Source organism: Gossypium hirsutum, chromosome A05 (genome assembly GCF_007990345.1).
Source record: "Gossypium hirsutum isolate 1008001.06 chromosome A05, Gossypium_hirsutum_v2.1, whole genome shotgun sequence".
NCBI lineage: Eukaryota > Viridiplantae > Streptophyta > Magnoliopsida > Malvales > Malvaceae > Gossypium > Gossypium hirsutum.
This window is the reverse complement of record NC_053428.1, coordinates 80,178,178-80,194,746: the sequence shown is the minus strand read 5'-3', so window position 1 is coordinate 80,194,746 and position 16,569 is coordinate 80,178,178. Positions and strand designations below refer to the sequence as shown.

Genomic DNA, 16,569 nt, shown 5'->3' with positions numbered 1-16,569 from the left:
AGATCGTTGACTTAAAAATCGGTATGAATTGATTAAATCAGGCAAAATAACTAATCAAACCAAGCAGTTAAACCAATTTTTTTTCTTAAAATTTTTAATAAATTATTTAATTGAACCGAAAGGACCGATGAAACCAATGAACAAATGACCTGATCACTTAAACTATCGATCCAATTTGAAAAACTTTGCAAAAATATTTTAACCATATTCACCGATGAATAGATGTAAAATAAAATGTAAATGAAAACAAATAGAAAAAGTTAAAAAGAAAAGGCATAATTTTGAAAATACCCTTAACATTTATGGGTTTTAGCCCTTAACCTTTTTATTTTTTGATTGACACCCTTAATATTACGATTTTTTTTAAAAATCAGCCCAATTTTAACAGTAAATATGAGTTGATCGTCAATCAACTGCACGTCAACAAAATAGCTTATATGGCATGCTACATCAGCACGATGTAATAGATAATGTCATCTATAAAAAAATTGTTCTGAGTGCATCAAAACCAATGAACACTAACAGTGAAATAAAAAAAAATTCTTATACTATATTCATTCACCATGAAAGCTATGATTGTAATACTACTATTGATACAAACAAAAATAAAAAATTTCTTCTACATAGAATAGATCATCAAATTAATCGCAAATACTAATGAAAGCTAATAGCGAAACCAAAGAAAAAAAAGAAGATAATTTAATTAGTACCTTGTTAAAGTTCAGTTGAGTACCTCAATGGTGAAGAAAATAGTAGAAGTAATCAAGCATCTCCGATGACGACCCGAACTCCTTCGAATCGAGTCGAACACGACCCAAATTCGGTGACCCATCTGACTTTTTCTCCAACCTTTCTTCCTCTACGGACTTCTCTAGTTTCTACTTTTTAGAAACGTCTTCGGTTTCTTCGTCATTTTCCTATCTCTTGCACTCGATTCGAAGTCACCGTTGGCATCGTCTCTGGCATTAGGGTTTTGGGCGAAGGAGTTAAGGTTTTTGAGATCCATGTCTTCAGTTGGTGGGTTGGCCCTAGTGAGCTTCGACAATGCCTCTTTCTCCACCATTGAGGAAGATAAGATTTCAAACCTTAGAACGTTTGACAGTAGTGGAGGAGTTAATAGACTTTGCACAGAGGCTTTGTTTAGTTTCCCATGGGTAGATATGTGATGAGGAAAACGAATTGAGCTGCACATGTACTAGTTGATGCAGGAGGCTCCATTGGCAATAGAGACCGCAATGGAGCAAGATCATTGGTAGGTGGATTTCTAGAGAACGGATTTGTGAGAGGCTACTTGAGGAAATTTGTTGGTTTTGTTTTATTGGTTTCCATCTAATGCAAAAACCATGAAGAAGAAAGAGAGAAAGAAAGAAGAAGTAAGAATGGATATAAAATGAAAAAAAAATTATGACATTATGCTTACGTGGCATGCCACATAAGATACTTTGTTGATCTGTAATTTGATTGACTGTAAACTAATATTTACCGTTAAAATTAGACTGATTTTTTAAAAAATTGTAACGTTGAGAGTGTCAATACGGGCACAAAACCAAAATCCCCTAAATGTTGAGGGTATTTTTTGAAATTATGCCAAAAGAAAATTATCCGGAACCTTAATTTACCTTTATTATTTACTGCGGCTAAAAATGAAATAAGGGAGAAATTTGTAAAGGTTGATACGTTGTTCAGTGAGTCTTTTGAGTGTACGCGTTTTCAAAACCAGAAACAAATAGAAAAACAAGGAAAATTGTCTTAACTCTAATATCGTGTTAGATTCACCCACTGACTCAGCCGCGTTTCTTTTTTTTTTTTTGTTTTTTCTTCCTATCATAGTGAAAATTTTCTGGTTTTTTTTTTCGAGTGAAGACCTCTCAAACAAGAAGACGATGATGATGAAGAAGAACTGGAAGTTTGTAAGACTAAGACAAGAGTTTCGAGTTGGTGTTTTGCTGCTTTTATTATGTCAAAGTTTGGCTTGTTGGTCGTTGAATGAAGAAGGTAAACTTTTCACTTTTTTGTTTCAATTTTTGGGTTTGGTTTGTTTGTTGGGAAAATGGAGGGAAAACAATGGTTTTTGGTAATGGATATGCAGGATTTGCTTTGTTGAGACTAAGAGAGAGAGTGGTGAATGATCCATTTGGTGCTTTGTGGGCTTGGAAGGAAGAAAATGGAGAGATTAACCATTGTTCTTGGTTTGGTGTCGAGTGCTGTGATGGCAAAGTTATTGCTTTGTAAGTTTTTTTTGGCACCAATGTTTGTTTTTGGGTGGATGATGTTTGGTTTCCGAGAAAAGAAAGGAAACATAAATGAAATCTTCTGCCTTTAATAATTTCTTATTTACTTTTTGGTCGGGAGAGTATCATTTACAATTTTGAGATATGATTGTAAGTAGTAACATAATATCAAATACTAGCTTTGATATCTAATTTACCAAATTTCAATATATATATATTTATTTGTGAAATTGGGATTTTAAGTAGATTTTTTGGTCAGATAAAGGCACTGGTATTTGTGCTGAATACTGATTCAAAGTTTAGGCAAATTGTGATGAATTATTTCCTTTAATTTGTTTAAGGATTTGATGGACTGAATAAAAATGCAGGAATTTGAAAGATCTTTGTCTTGAAGGAACACTGGCACCTGAGCTTGGAACTCTAATTCATATTAAGTCTATGTAAGTATGATCTTTATCGGATTGTTGATATCAAAAGCAAAGTGCGATTTGGCGATCTACTTTTCTTGTATGCACTGTTCTGAAGCAATTGTTTTCCCCCACAGTATCTTGCGGAACAACTCTTTTACCGGAACTATCCCCGAAGGGATCAGCAAACTGAAGGAATTAGAGGTATTAGACTTGGGATACAATAATTTCAATGAATCGCTTCCATCTGGACTCAGCAACGATCTCTCCCTAACAATCCAGTAAGTCAACAATTCAATTCTCATACCCGGGGCAATGCTGTGTTTCTTTCTAGTCTTTTTTATTCAGTTATTTAATCCTTGTTTATGCTCTTGTAGGAACAGTGACCGATCTGAAGGTGCAGTGCTAAGGAGATTGCTGCAAGAAACGGCAAACACTTCTGCAAAGTCACCAAAAGCACCCCCTTTAAATTATAGTATGCCTCCATCTCCTCGTACATCTAGAGCTCCAACTCATCCTGCATCTTCTGAACCATCCACAAATAGTACATATTTAAGGGGTGCTCCTGTTCCACGACCTCCCTCTGCTCCTGCTTCTAAACCTTCTGGAAATGATACAGTACCTAATACTTCTGCTCCATCACCATCGGGAAGCAATCCTTCTATTCCTGACTCTAAGTCAAGTCATCAAGCAGCAATACTAGTCGGAAGCATAGGGGGTGGTACATTTCTTCTAATATTAATAATCATTGCCTATCTCTTGAAAACTTACAAGGTATCTACTGTGAAACCTTGGGCCACAGGGCTAAGTGGACAACTTCAGAAAGCATTTGTAACTGGTAATTCTTCTGCTCTTTTAAAATATCTTACATCTCATTAATAAAAAGGGAATCATCCAAAATGCTTACACCCGAGTTCCGAGTGACAGACTCAAATTCTGCCAGAATATTTATTATATATTGTCAATGACTTGCATTTCAGGTGTACCAAAGCTGAAGCGATCAGAGCTTGAAGCAGCCTGCGAAGATTTCAGCAATGTAATTGGTTCTACAACGATTGGGACGGTGTTCAAAGGGACACTGTCTAATGGAGTTGAAATAGCTGTGGTCTCTGTTCCAGTTGAATCTACCAAAGATTGGTCAAAGAATTTAGAAACACAATTCAGGAAGAAGGTATTGCACTGAAAAATTTCCGTCTACACAGACATGCTTGATGTGTTCTTATGGTCTGTAACTATTTTATTTTTATGGCTTCAGATTGACACATTATCAAAGGTCAACCACAAAAATTTTGTTAACCTTCTTGGATATTGTGAGGAAGATAATCCTTTCACTAGGATGTTGGTTTTTGAATATGCTCCAAATGGCACTCTCTTTGAGCATTTACACTGTAAGTACCTGATTTGTGTTTTTGGGGTCTTGTAGATAGACCTCTAACTTATTTACTGTTACCTGGGTGTCATATTTCTAACATAGACTTTAAGCATTTAGCGATATGAATGACAGCTGCCAAATTCTGCTACTTGGCGTATAGAATCTGGAACTCGGTTAGGCTTAGTAATTTGTTCACAATATATAAATATTTTCTTGTTCTTTATGTCGGATCATCCTTTATAGTTTGACCTTTTCAGAATAATGCGAAAGACCTGGTCTGTCCAACTTGTTGATTTTCCTCATAGAAGAAGGAAACTCATCCCACTCTTTTGACTTTTGAGATGTGAATGTCATGCTGTTTTCTTTGCTATATAATGCTTTTAACCGGATTTGTATAAACGAGCTGTCACTTGAAACCTGATATGTAGGAATCCCCTTATGTCAGTGACATTAAACCTCTTAACTCAGTATAGAAAAATGAAAGAAAAGAAACATTAGTTGGCTTCTGTTTTTGTGCTAACGACTTTTGAGATCAAATGTTAACCAATGCACATGCACCATGAAAAAGCAACTTTATGTTTTTTTGTTGTCGCAAGCATTTTCCTTTTATGTTTTCCTCAAGTCTTAAAGCTTTGAAGTAAGCATTGTCTTTTTAATTGATATTGCAGTTAAAGAATCTGAGCATTTGGACTGGGCTATGAGGTTGAGAATTATAATGGGCATGGCTTACTGCCTCGAGCACATGCACCAGCTAAACCCACCCGTACCCCATAACAACCTGTCATCCTCAGCTGTCAGTCTAACAGAAGATTATGCAGCCAAAATCTCAGATCCGTGTTTCTGGAATGAGTTGACTGCATCAGACAGGGAAGGAGACAGAATAAACCTTTCGGATACCACAATGGCAAGCCTAGAAAGTAACGTATATACCTTTGGCGTATTATTATTTGAAATAGTAACGGGTAGGATGCCTTACTTGGTGGATAATGGTTCATCTGAGGACATGGCATCAGACTATTTGAGAAGGGAGCAAGCCCTCGTAGAGATGGTCGATCCTACTCTAAACTCTTTCGACAAGGACCAATTTGACCTGATTGGGGAGGTCATAAAATCTTGCATCGACCCTGAGCCTGGACACAGACCGGATATGAGAGGAGTCAGTGCAAGATTGAGAGAGATTACTGCAATCACTCCTGATAATGCGATCCCCAAACTTTCTCCTCTTTGGTGGGCAGAGCTTGAGATCATGTCTAGTGAAGCAAGCTAGAGGATGAACTTGACGCTGTAAGTAAGAAACTTGGATGTTTTTTTCTTGTTCTTCATGTCAGTGGAGAGGCAAAAATAAGTTTGCCTGTAGGTTGGTACCGTTTGTATTTATTTCAAGATATTGGAAAGTTTGTTGTATATATTCGAGAGAGAAAATGTGGTCCTTTGTTTTGGGCCATCAGTGTGAAAATACATAACAGAAAGGCATAATGGCAATCCTCTTGATTTCTAATTGTTCATTGTTACCACCATTTTTTGCAGCGATGAATCAATTTGTTTTGGGCTATCAGTCTTTCTCTACCTAGCATCGTGATTGCCAATTCTAAGACTCTTTTACCTAATCGTTTATTCATTTTTAGTGAAAAAGACATAACAGCCTATGAAAGGGAAGACAGAATTGTCCGAAATTAGCTGTTGAGTTAAATTCAAATTTAACATGAAATGCAATTTGTACTTACAATCAAATGGCAGAACCAATTTATTCATAAGCAATTCTAATATTTCTACCTCGAAAATGAACCGTCCCCATTGATTTCCTGCAGAGAGAGGTTGAAGGATAAGTCGCTGGATATGAAGTTCGAAGCCAAAGCCAGAAGGCTCTTATAAAGGAAGCTCCATAGGCCAATTTTCAATTCTAAGCATTGTATGTCATTGTTAGTCAAGGAAGTGGCCCTCACGTAAACCGATGGGTAATGCAAGATGAGAATGCTGACCAGGTTGTCGTTAGTAGCTTCCATGTTCATCAAAACTACAAACTTTAGCTGCTTATGGAGGGAGACATCCCAGAGAGCTGTAATAATTATGGCATTAATCTCTAGCATTATTATTTATATGATGTTGAGCTCCAACAAAGATCAAAGTAAATAGCAAAAGGCATACAATGCATTACATGTCAAATTGTCACATGATAAAACAAGATGAAAATTCCATCTACTCTTCTGTTTTTTTACCCATAACCCTTCCTTGAACCCCTATCTAAGTAACTTCATCTGAGGACACGCTATCTGCCTAAGCCCTCTCAAACCCACAACCTCAAGTCGATCAACAATACATATGCAACCTTAGTAGCCAGTTCACTACTCCAAGGTTGTTACATTCAAATATATATCCCAAGTCAGGATGAACACAAAGTCTTTACCACAGCAATACATCCAAACTTTATCTCTCCAACAACCAAAAACAAGCAATTTTCTTTCTCCTAGAAGCCCAGTGGCATTCCAAACATCTTGTTTATATCATCCATTGCTTCTTTTGTAAACATAGTAGGCTCAAATAAATCACAATCACTTAACTTGCCAGATGATTTAGAAGGGGGCTGAGATTTCTGATGTTCCAAATCATCATCAGGAAGTATAGAAAACCCACCAAGATCTTGTTGCTTAACTGTTGCTTTGTCTTGCTTCTTTCTCTTTGCCCTTACAAAATCTATTGGCTTTCCAAACATGTTATTGATGTCTTGCATAGCCTCCTTCAAGTTAATTGTAGGGTCAACTAAGCCATGGTGGCAAACATTTTCTACCACTGGCTCATCTGATATGGTTGAACCAACAAACCTGTGAACCACCGTATCCTCTCGGATCTTTGGTCGACATGAACTTTTTGCACCAATATCATCTGAACTTTCAGAAGAAAGATCATTAGGATTTGGAAACACAAAGACATTACAAACTCTTCCTGAATTTTGAACCTCAATCTGTTCTAAGTTATCTTTCTCATCATTTCCCTCTCCAGCCTCACTATTTCCTTCATCATCATCAATATATATTTGAAATGATTCCTCCTGAGGCCGACAGATCTGAGCTTTACCCTGCAGCTCCTTTTCTTGATGTTGAATTGATGAGTTGATCCCACTATCTAAATTTTCATCAAACACCTTAAATCCTATGTCCAAACTACGATCTTCTTTCAGTTGTCTCTGGGATGATCTCCTCCCAATAGGAGCTGTCTCTATAGGTTCTCGAAACATGCTATTAATTGCATTCATTGCTTCCTTCATGTTTATTGTAGGATCTACTAGTCCATGATGGCAGGCATCTTCAGCTTCAGATTTACCAACAATGGCAGTATCAACAAACTTCACAACAACCGTATCATCATTCCCAACCTTCCTGGGTTCATCCAACACTCTTTCCATCAAAGCTCTCCCTTTCTTGCTCCCCACTTTTTTACCATTATGTAATGCTGAAGACCTCTTATGGCTATCTTCAACCATGCATACGGCTTCACTGTTTTCTTTAAACTCAGTGCATTGGAGAGGCTTTCTAGCAATTTTTTGTTCCTGACGCTGCAGCACACCAAAAGCAACTGTCAGATTGTGAAGAACAAAACAAAGACAATGAAAACAAGCACATTAGATAAGCAATAGATGGGATACTTGGATTTTCTTCTTCTTATGCCTCTCCATACGATTCAGGAACTGCTCATATGATTTTTGCAACTCATCAACCGGCTCTGCAAGGCTGTTTAACAATTGATGGAAACTAAATGAAGCACCAGTTTGGAGTTCCAAAACTATTGTTACAGAACGAAATTTTTATTAAAAAAAGAAAGAAACTTTAATAGCATAATCAAGTAATAAAAAGATGGAATCAATAACTATACACAACTTTCTTCCATTGCATTGATTATAATACACAACGAATTGCATCATAAAGTGAACAAAAGATGCCTCTGGAAAAAGCCTACTTGAATTTCCCTCGAATTTTTGTTACAAAGTTTGACTTGGATTTCAATTCATAGCCTATGTTTTACTCGCTCTTCATTTTTCTGTAAGCGATATGACTCTCAAATGGATGAAAATTTTCTTTTTAAAAAAGTTATATTTATCATGAGTTTATACCCACATTCAGTGCTCATATAAAAGTTCGAGTAACATAGATCCAAACTAAACTGCATGTGCTGAAGACTCGAACCAACCAACATTATGTTAAAAGAAAATAATAAATAGTGAAAAAGCTAGTAGCAAAAGCAACAACCGGTGTGATTAAAACCTACAACTACAAACTTCACAATTCTAAGTAAGCTTCTACACTTAGCAATAAACACACTTTAACGGATTGATAGATTATTCATAGTAACAATAAACAATTAATAGGGGAAAAAAACCCTTACTTTTGAACACCCAAATGGTACATTTTTTCAGCTTCATCAAATTTCTTGATCTTCTCATAGTAAAGTGCATATGCTTGGTAGAACAATGAACGCCTTGTCCCTATTTGGTTCATCTCCATTCTTCTTAACAGCAACCTTGGATCATCCATAAAGTCCATCTACCCACCAAAATAAATCAACCGAAATATATATATTTTTTAAAAAAAGCAGAAACCAAATAATAGTAAATTTCAGAAAAGAAATAAACATTGAAGAATGGATTCGTTCGTTAAGGTAGGTTGTTAGTTTACCAATTGTAACCAAACCCGGAGATAGCGTAAATCGTCGTGGTACCGGCGGTCGGCTTCGAATGTTTGGGTACATTTTTGTAAAAACCTAGGTAGCTTCTCCGCTAAGATCTGGGGTGTTAATGAATCTTTTATTTTCTTTATCCCTCTATTGGGGAAATGAACACAATCAGTTGATGGAAACAAATCTAAAATTCAAAGAGAATAATATGGAAAAAGATTGAAGCTAAAAAGCGAGGAAAAGAAAGAGTACCGCAGCCAAGGGAGAAGAGGGTCTTTGCCGGAATAAGATTTGATTTCAGATATTATTGAAGAAAATAGATTTCGGTTGATTATCTCGTTTTTCTCCGCCATTTTGTTTTTCCTTCTGCAGTGAAAGAGGGTTTGGCCATTGATTCTGGGACGTAGGTTTTTTGAATTTTATGTTAAGGCGCGTGTCGGGTCGGGTTTGTTCGGTGAGATTTGGTTATCCGATCTGAATCACGGGTCTTTTAAGAAAAAAAGGATACCTTATGAATTAGGGTAACCTGTAATAAAGTTCACTCGATTATGGATTTTATTTTTACTTAATTATGAAAATTTTAAAAATAATCATTTAAATATTTAATTTTGTCTTTTTAATTACTAGCTAGTTAATTTAAAAATAGAAGCATCTAAAAATATCAAGATAGTTGGGTGGCTAAAAAAACAAAATTAAATAGTTAAATGATTATTTTATAACTTTTTATTATTGAGTGACTAAAAAAAATTTACTAATTATTGGATGATCATTTTGTATTTTCTTATAGTTGGGTGACGAAAATGAAAAAGAAAAAAAACCATAATTAATTAACTACTAATATATTTTACCCTATAAATTATAAGTGGTATAAAACCCTTTTAAGTCTTAATTTCAAAATTGAGAAAATTAATCCCACTAAAAAGAGATAAATCTAGAAAATTGATTCAACATTAAATTTGATGCAAAAATTTTGATTTAATGTAATTATACACATAAAATTTTAACTGTGATTCAAATGTATACATAAAATTTTGATAAATAAATACATCAATTTACTTTTTATATTTTATAAATAAAAACTTTTGTGTATACAATATACAAACTTAAAATCAATAATTGTGCCAGTAATTTGTGAAAAATTGGATCAAATTAAAATTTCATATATAAAGTTATAAAAAATCAAAATCCATATATATATATAACATTGCACATTGGATCAAAGCTCATGTATAGTTTTAAGATTTATCCCCTATAACAAAAGCAATTTTTTGTACCTCAATTTTGATAATAAGCAAATAAAGACAATTAATCACAATATTAATGCTTTCCATTTTATTTATCTACTTAGCAATAAAAAGAAGAAATCAAATTTAAGGAAGAAATCTACCATTCAAATTCATTTTGGTACATTTAAATTATATTTTACACTTAATTTCTGCATAATGAAAACAAAATGTAACACTTCACACCTGACTTAAAAGACAAACGAATGTAGAGCGTCACATTTGTCACCAACGTAACTCAAAACAAACGTACCAATAATCATTTTCATACAATTATGGATTTAAAACATGTTATCTGATGCATTGTAAGTTTACATATTAATGTGGAAGAAAATTGAATTCAAATGGGCCACAGAACGATTTTTTGGGGTCAAATATGGGGTAGGTTACGAGTCTTGGTCCAAAATATCAAAGTACAATGTCGTGTCTTGAGATGTGCTTCCTCGTTTTTCAAAACTTTAGCTTTGAAATTTAGTGTCTTAAGACATTATAACGATGTCTCGAGACTTGCATATAGAAATGCATGCTCAGACAATTTTCTTCTTCCTGTCTCAAGACATATTCATCTTGTTTCGAGATATAAACTCAAAAATGTAAAAAATCAACACTTAAAAGTCATGCAATAATGTTTATAGACATTCTTAGGCACGTCAAACATAACACCAATATTTAGCATGTCGAAACAAGTTTAAAACATGAAATTTCATAACCATAAAAATCAATAAATCAAGAAATGACTATGCAAGTAGTATGGAAAACTAAAACATGTCGCATACATATAAAATCATTAACATGAAGGTAATATGAAAGTGTACAATGTTACTATATAGCATTAAAATGTTTCAAAATCTCAAAAAAAACCAAAATCAACATCAAGTGCATTATAAAATACCCAAATACCAAACTTTAAAACCTAAGGAGACATGCAACTGAAATTCCACAACTAAAAAAACATAAAAGACTTTATTAACAACTACTGTGCAACTGAGATCCCACAAAACAATGTTACGTAACACTAGAATTACTCCTGGCTAACCTGTAACTTGCACACAAAATAAAACTCCACACGTTGAGCTTTCCTCAAAGCTCAATGATGCTCAATAAGCTTCCAATGATGCTTCATATATCGATTAAGTCTAAGTACATACTAAATGAACATAAAACCAAAACAGAAGCATTGAAATATATCATTAGCAACAAAACATAACATTATTAAACATTTCTCATATAAAATCATCACTTACAATTGGTACACCTCCAAAAAAAAAAAAGCATAAACTTATTTTTTTTCTCATCATAGACATGATCTTCAATATTCAATAAAATATCATCTTTAAAATATCATTTAAAATAATACCCCTATTAATCAAATGAGGAAACGTAAAACAAATACACAGATAAACCAAAACACATTAAAGTTGCACATACACACCATAAAAGATAACAATACTTCGGTGCATGTAATAACATGACTTCCAATCAAACACACCTTATGTGAAAATAAAATAAAATAAAGAACACACAGATTTTTACGTGAAAACCCTTTCGGAAAAAAAACCACGAGCAGAGGAGAAGAAAATTCACTATGTCGAATTCGAATGATTACAAGAGAAATAGACTATGTCTATTTATAGGCTTGTAAACCCATATTCTAGTAAGACTGAAACACCTTATTCTAATCAATATAAAATAGATGGAGTTTAATAAGGTTTAAACCTTATTCTAAAATAAGATAAAAGAAGTGTAGTTCTATATGGATTTTACTTTTATTTTATTTTACCACTGTATTTTATTTAAATAAGGATTCGGGTCATTTAGTTCTAACAATCTCCACCCTGACACGAATTCTCAATGAACAAGTTCTTCATCGCGAACTCTCAATGAATAGGTTCTCCACCTTTTCCATAAAACCCCTTAAGGGTTTAACTTCAACAATGGACACCAACCAAGTCTAAGCAATGCTCAAGCTTGGTTATAGGAAGTGACTTAGTCATCATATCTGCAGGATTTTCATGAGTACTAATTTTGCTCACAACAATATCACCACGAGCAATAATATCATGAACAAAATGATACCGAACATCAATGTATTTTGTTCTCTCATGAAACATTTGATCTTTTGTACGGACGATTGCACTCTGACTGTCACAAAATACAGTACTGATTTGAAGGTCTTCATTGAATTCACTAAAGAGTCCCTTCAACCAGATGGCTTCTTTACAAGCCTCAGTAATTGCCATGTACTCAGCTTCAGTGGTAGACAAAGCGACTATAGTTTGCAAAGTGGCTTTCTAACTAATTGCACAACCTCCGATTGTAAAGACATAACCTGTAAGAGATCTTCTTCTATCAAGGTCTCCAGCAAAATCAGCATCAACATACCCAATGACTCCATCTCTAGTTCTTCCAAACTATAAGCAAACATCGGTAGTACCTCGTAAGCATCTTAAAATCCACTAAACTACTTTCCAGTGTTCTTTACAGGGATTCGCCATGTATCTGCTAACTGCACTGACTGCAAATGATAAATCTGGACATGAACAAACCATAGCATACATGAGAGATCCCACTACACTAGAGTATGGAACATGTGACATGTACTCAATCTCATTATCTGATTGTGGAGACAAAGTTGATGAAAGTCTAAAATGGGCTGCTAAAGGAGTACTAACAGGCTTAGCACTCTGCATATTGAACCTGCAAAGAACTTTCTCAATGTACCCCTTCTGACTTATGTACAATTTACTTGCTTTCTATCTCTGAGAATCTCCATACCAAGTATCTTCTTTGCTGGTCCTAAATCTTTCATCTCAAATTCTTCACTTAGTTGGGCTTTGACCTTTCTTATCTCTCCTTTATCTTTTGCTGCTATCAATATGTCATCAACATAAAGAAGTAGATACACAAAAGAACCATCACTGTTTTTCTCAAAGTAAACACAACTATCAAAACTATTTCTTTTAAAATCATGAGAAGTCATAAAGGAATCAAACCTTTTGTATCACTGTCTTGGTGACTGTTTCAAATCGTAAAGGGACTTTTTCAGCAAGCAAACATAGTCCTATTTTTCTGAGACTGTAAAACCCTCTGGTTGTTACATGTAAATATCCTTCTCAAGTTCTCCATACAAAAATGCAGTTTTTACATCTAACTACTCAAGCTCCAAATCATGCATGACCACAATACCAAGCAAAGCTCGAATCGAACTATGCTTAACAACTAGGGAGAACACATCTGTGAAGTCCACTCTTGGAATTTGACTGTAACCTTTTGCAACAAGCCTTGCTTTGTATCTAGGTTCTTCAACTCTTGGAGTTCCTTCTCTCTTTTTAAACACCCATTTACAACGAGAAGCCTTTTTACCTTTAGGAAGTTTCACAAGATCCCATATTCTATTTTTGTAAAGTGGTTCCATCTCCTCTTGCATAGCAAACATCCACTTTTCTGAGTCTTCATAGCTAATTGCCTCAGAATAATTAAATGGCTCTTGATTCGCATCTATATCTTTAGCCACATTTAAAGCATAAGCAACTAGATCAGCCTCAGCATACTTCTTCGAAGGTTTAATTTCTCTTCTAGTTCTGTTTTTGGCGATAGAGTATTAAGGTGAAGAAGCAACTCTATTCTCAATTTTTGTACTGGCTTGAGGAGTCAACTCTGTATTAATCTGATGCTCCATCTGCTTTTGATTTTCTTTATTGGAAGAGTCTTTAAGAGATAAGTTAGGTAGCACAACAGTTTCATCAAAAACAACATCTTTGCTAATCAGAACTTTTCTATTTTTAGGACACCATAACTTATACCCTTTTACAGAAGCTTTATAACCAAGAAAAACACATTTAATAGATCTCGGTTCCAATTTTCCATTATCAACATGAGCATACGTAGAACACCCAAAAATCTTTAAATCAGAATAATTTGTAGCACTCCAAACCCGGCCCAGAAGTTATGGCCGGATCCGGCATGCCACATCAAAAATGTTAAAAAAAAATATTTCCATTCTAAGTCCAGAAAATCGTACTTGATGTTCAAAAGATTAATTCATTAAGGGTTAAAGTGAATGGAAGCTGTGCACCAGATAGGAAACCAGAAAAGAGGTAGTGAGTCCATCGGACTGCTTAAGTACCAAGCTCCCTTCGGATCCAATCCTAGACATGCATACCGCCATTGCCACACCTTAACGTCATGGATATTTCTAGGAAACCGATTCGATTAAGTCATTTTTAGGAAAAGTGATTAATTTTAGAAAATACTTTCATTGCGGAAGCTTTGCTTGTTGTCGTGTTATTTTGAAATCAACTGTTGTTTTTGAAAACGCGCCCTAAAGCTATCTAATTTCAACAGTTAAAATAAGTATTACCTATCTTAGTAATACATATTAAAAACCATCAAAAATAAATAAGCGGCCTTATTACATTTAAAAGCCCAAAACCTCAAACATAATTAAAAGGATGTCCAGTTCACCAGAAGAAAATCAAACTTTCAGAACGGGTGGCCACTCCAAATTCCCTCACAGCTCCAAGCCCACTATGGTTGGGGATTTCCTGTGTGGATGAAAATAAAAAGGGTGAGTTTTGGGAAACTCAGTGTGTAAGGAAAACCCATTCAAAGCCCAAGTCAGCTCAAGCCTATTGGGCCTAAGCCCATTCAGGTAACAGTGATACTGGGCCAGAGCCCTTTTCAGATTACAATAAACTGGGCATTAGCCCCTTATTCAGATAACAGTATGGCCCATAGGCCCATTTCAAAATACATGCAACATCAATAAACATATGCAAGCCCATTTGGGTAACGGTGGTACTGGACCAGAGCCCTTTTCAGATTACAATAAACAGGGCCTTAGCCCCTTATTCAGATAACAGTATGGCCCATAGGCCCATTTCAAAATACATGCAACATCAATAAATATATGCAAGCCCATTTGGGGATACTACTCAACCCACCAACCACTACACTTCACCCGTACCAGCCATACACTCCATGTGGGGAATAGCTCAACCCACCCAGCCCAACACTCCACAGTTGCAGCCTTGTTGCTCAGTTAACAGTAAGTTGAGGCAAAGCCTCCAGTACGTGGACAAGCCACTTTCAGTACTTCCTCCGTCAATATCCCAATCCCATGCATCAAATAATAACAACATGACATGCAGTAAATAACAACAGTCAAACATGCATTTAGGTCAATTTAACCCTAGGGGTATTTCGGTAATTTTGCACCTAGGGGTATAATAGTAATTTTCCATACATAGGGCTATTATAGTAATTTAGCTGCTTTTAGGGTTTTTCATGCATATTCCTACTTTTCACGTACTAACAGAATCACGTACCGAGGGTTCTTACCGAATTGGGCCTGTTGGCCCATCATTCCAATTTTGGCCCATTAAGCCCAAAAATATCGAGGGCACAGAAATCATGCACTTTACAATCCAAATTTTGCAGCTTACCAAAAACATTAATCGATTTACCTCACGAGCATTCGCACACTCACAAATCTACAAAATATCGGTTTTCGGTATTTCGGCTTTTTGAATTTTGCCGATCCAGACTAAGAAAGAGGGTGTTAGTTACACACCTATTTGCGACGATATGTTGACGAGATCCACACACGAACCGCCTACAATTGGATTACTAACACGTTAATATAACTATTCAAATACAAACTACGTATTAACCCCTTACAATATTCGGCCAACCACACCTACAGATCATAGTAAGCTTATAAGAAATCAATAAGCAACTCATTAGCAAATTTTTGTCAATGTTTACCACATAATCATAATTTCACTGCAAGCTGTCTTCCTGAGCAACAGTCACTAAATTATTTATAACTAGAGCTACGAAACTCCAAATCAAGTTCCGTTAATTTTCCCTGAAAATAGACTCATATATCTTCTATCCATAAAATATTAAGAATTTTTAGTTTAGCCAATCAATACCAGATTTTTCTCAAAGTTTCCCATGTTTCACTGTTTGACTAATCTGACCACTCTTCATTTCAAATCAAATTTCTCATTGTACAGAATTCAAAATATATTCTCGTTTATTTCATTTGAAACTAGACTCATTAAAATTTAATTACATAATTTATTCAGCTTCTAACTCATCTCCCACAATTTATGGTGATTTTCCAAAGTCACGTTACTGCTGCTGTCCCAAGCAGATTTATTACCAAATCACTCTTTCACACCTAACTTGCATGCTTGTTATTTAAACATGTATATCACCAATCAATCATCACATATCTATGATTTTACTTAATTATAATCTCTATTTCATCATTTTAAAGCACAATATGTTAGCCGATTTTTCCCCTTACCATCTAAGGCACATGCATGCTCATTTGTTTGGCTCAACTTCACCTATCTTCCATTTTTCATCAAAAGAACATGAAACAACAACCATTTCCTTCATTTTAATTCATGACTAAATGCTCACAACACAACTAAAAACCAAAATATGCTTCAAGAGTTAAGGTAGAATCAAGATGAACTCATGAACCTCAAAATAGAAACAAGGTACCAAGAACTTACCTTCAATTTTCCTCCTCCTAATGACCGAATACTCAAGAGCTTTCTCATCTCCTTTCTCTTCTCTAACTTTCAGCTATGATG

At 35.1% G+C, this 16,569-nt stretch overlaps 2 protein-coding genes across 2 annotated transcripts; one reads left to right on the top strand and one right to left on the bottom strand.

The window, feature by feature from the left end:
• The first annotated feature begins 1,680 nt into the window (after positions 1-1,680).
• Positions 1,681-5,508, top strand: LOC107957317 (probable inactive receptor-like protein kinase At3g56050). Its single transcript, XM_016892821.2, has 8 exons — positions 1,681-1,995; positions 2,090-2,228; positions 2,600-2,671; positions 2,776-2,919; positions 3,016-3,476; positions 3,619-3,809; positions 3,894-4,026; positions 4,679-5,508. The coding sequence occupies exons 1-8, from the start codon at positions 1,884-1,886 to the stop codon at positions 5,275-5,277; spliced, it is 1,851 nt and encodes a 616-aa protein (XP_016748310.1). The 5' UTR covers positions 1,681-1,883; the 3' UTR covers positions 5,278-5,508.
• A 570-nt stretch (positions 5,509-6,078) lies between these two features.
• Positions 6,079-9,091, bottom strand: LOC107957318 (probable inactive serine/threonine-protein kinase bub1). Its single transcript, XM_016892822.2, has 5 exons — positions 8,928-9,091; positions 8,678-8,822; positions 8,388-8,545; positions 7,651-7,735; positions 6,079-7,560 (listed from the first exon to the last, which is right to left on the bottom strand). Exons 1-5 carry the CDS (start codon positions 9,026-9,028, stop codon positions 6,475-6,477), a joined length of 1,575 nt encoding a protein of 524 aa, XP_016748311.1. The 5' UTR covers positions 9,029-9,091; the 3' UTR covers positions 6,079-6,474.
• Positions 9,092-16,569: the final 7,478 nt, after the last annotated feature.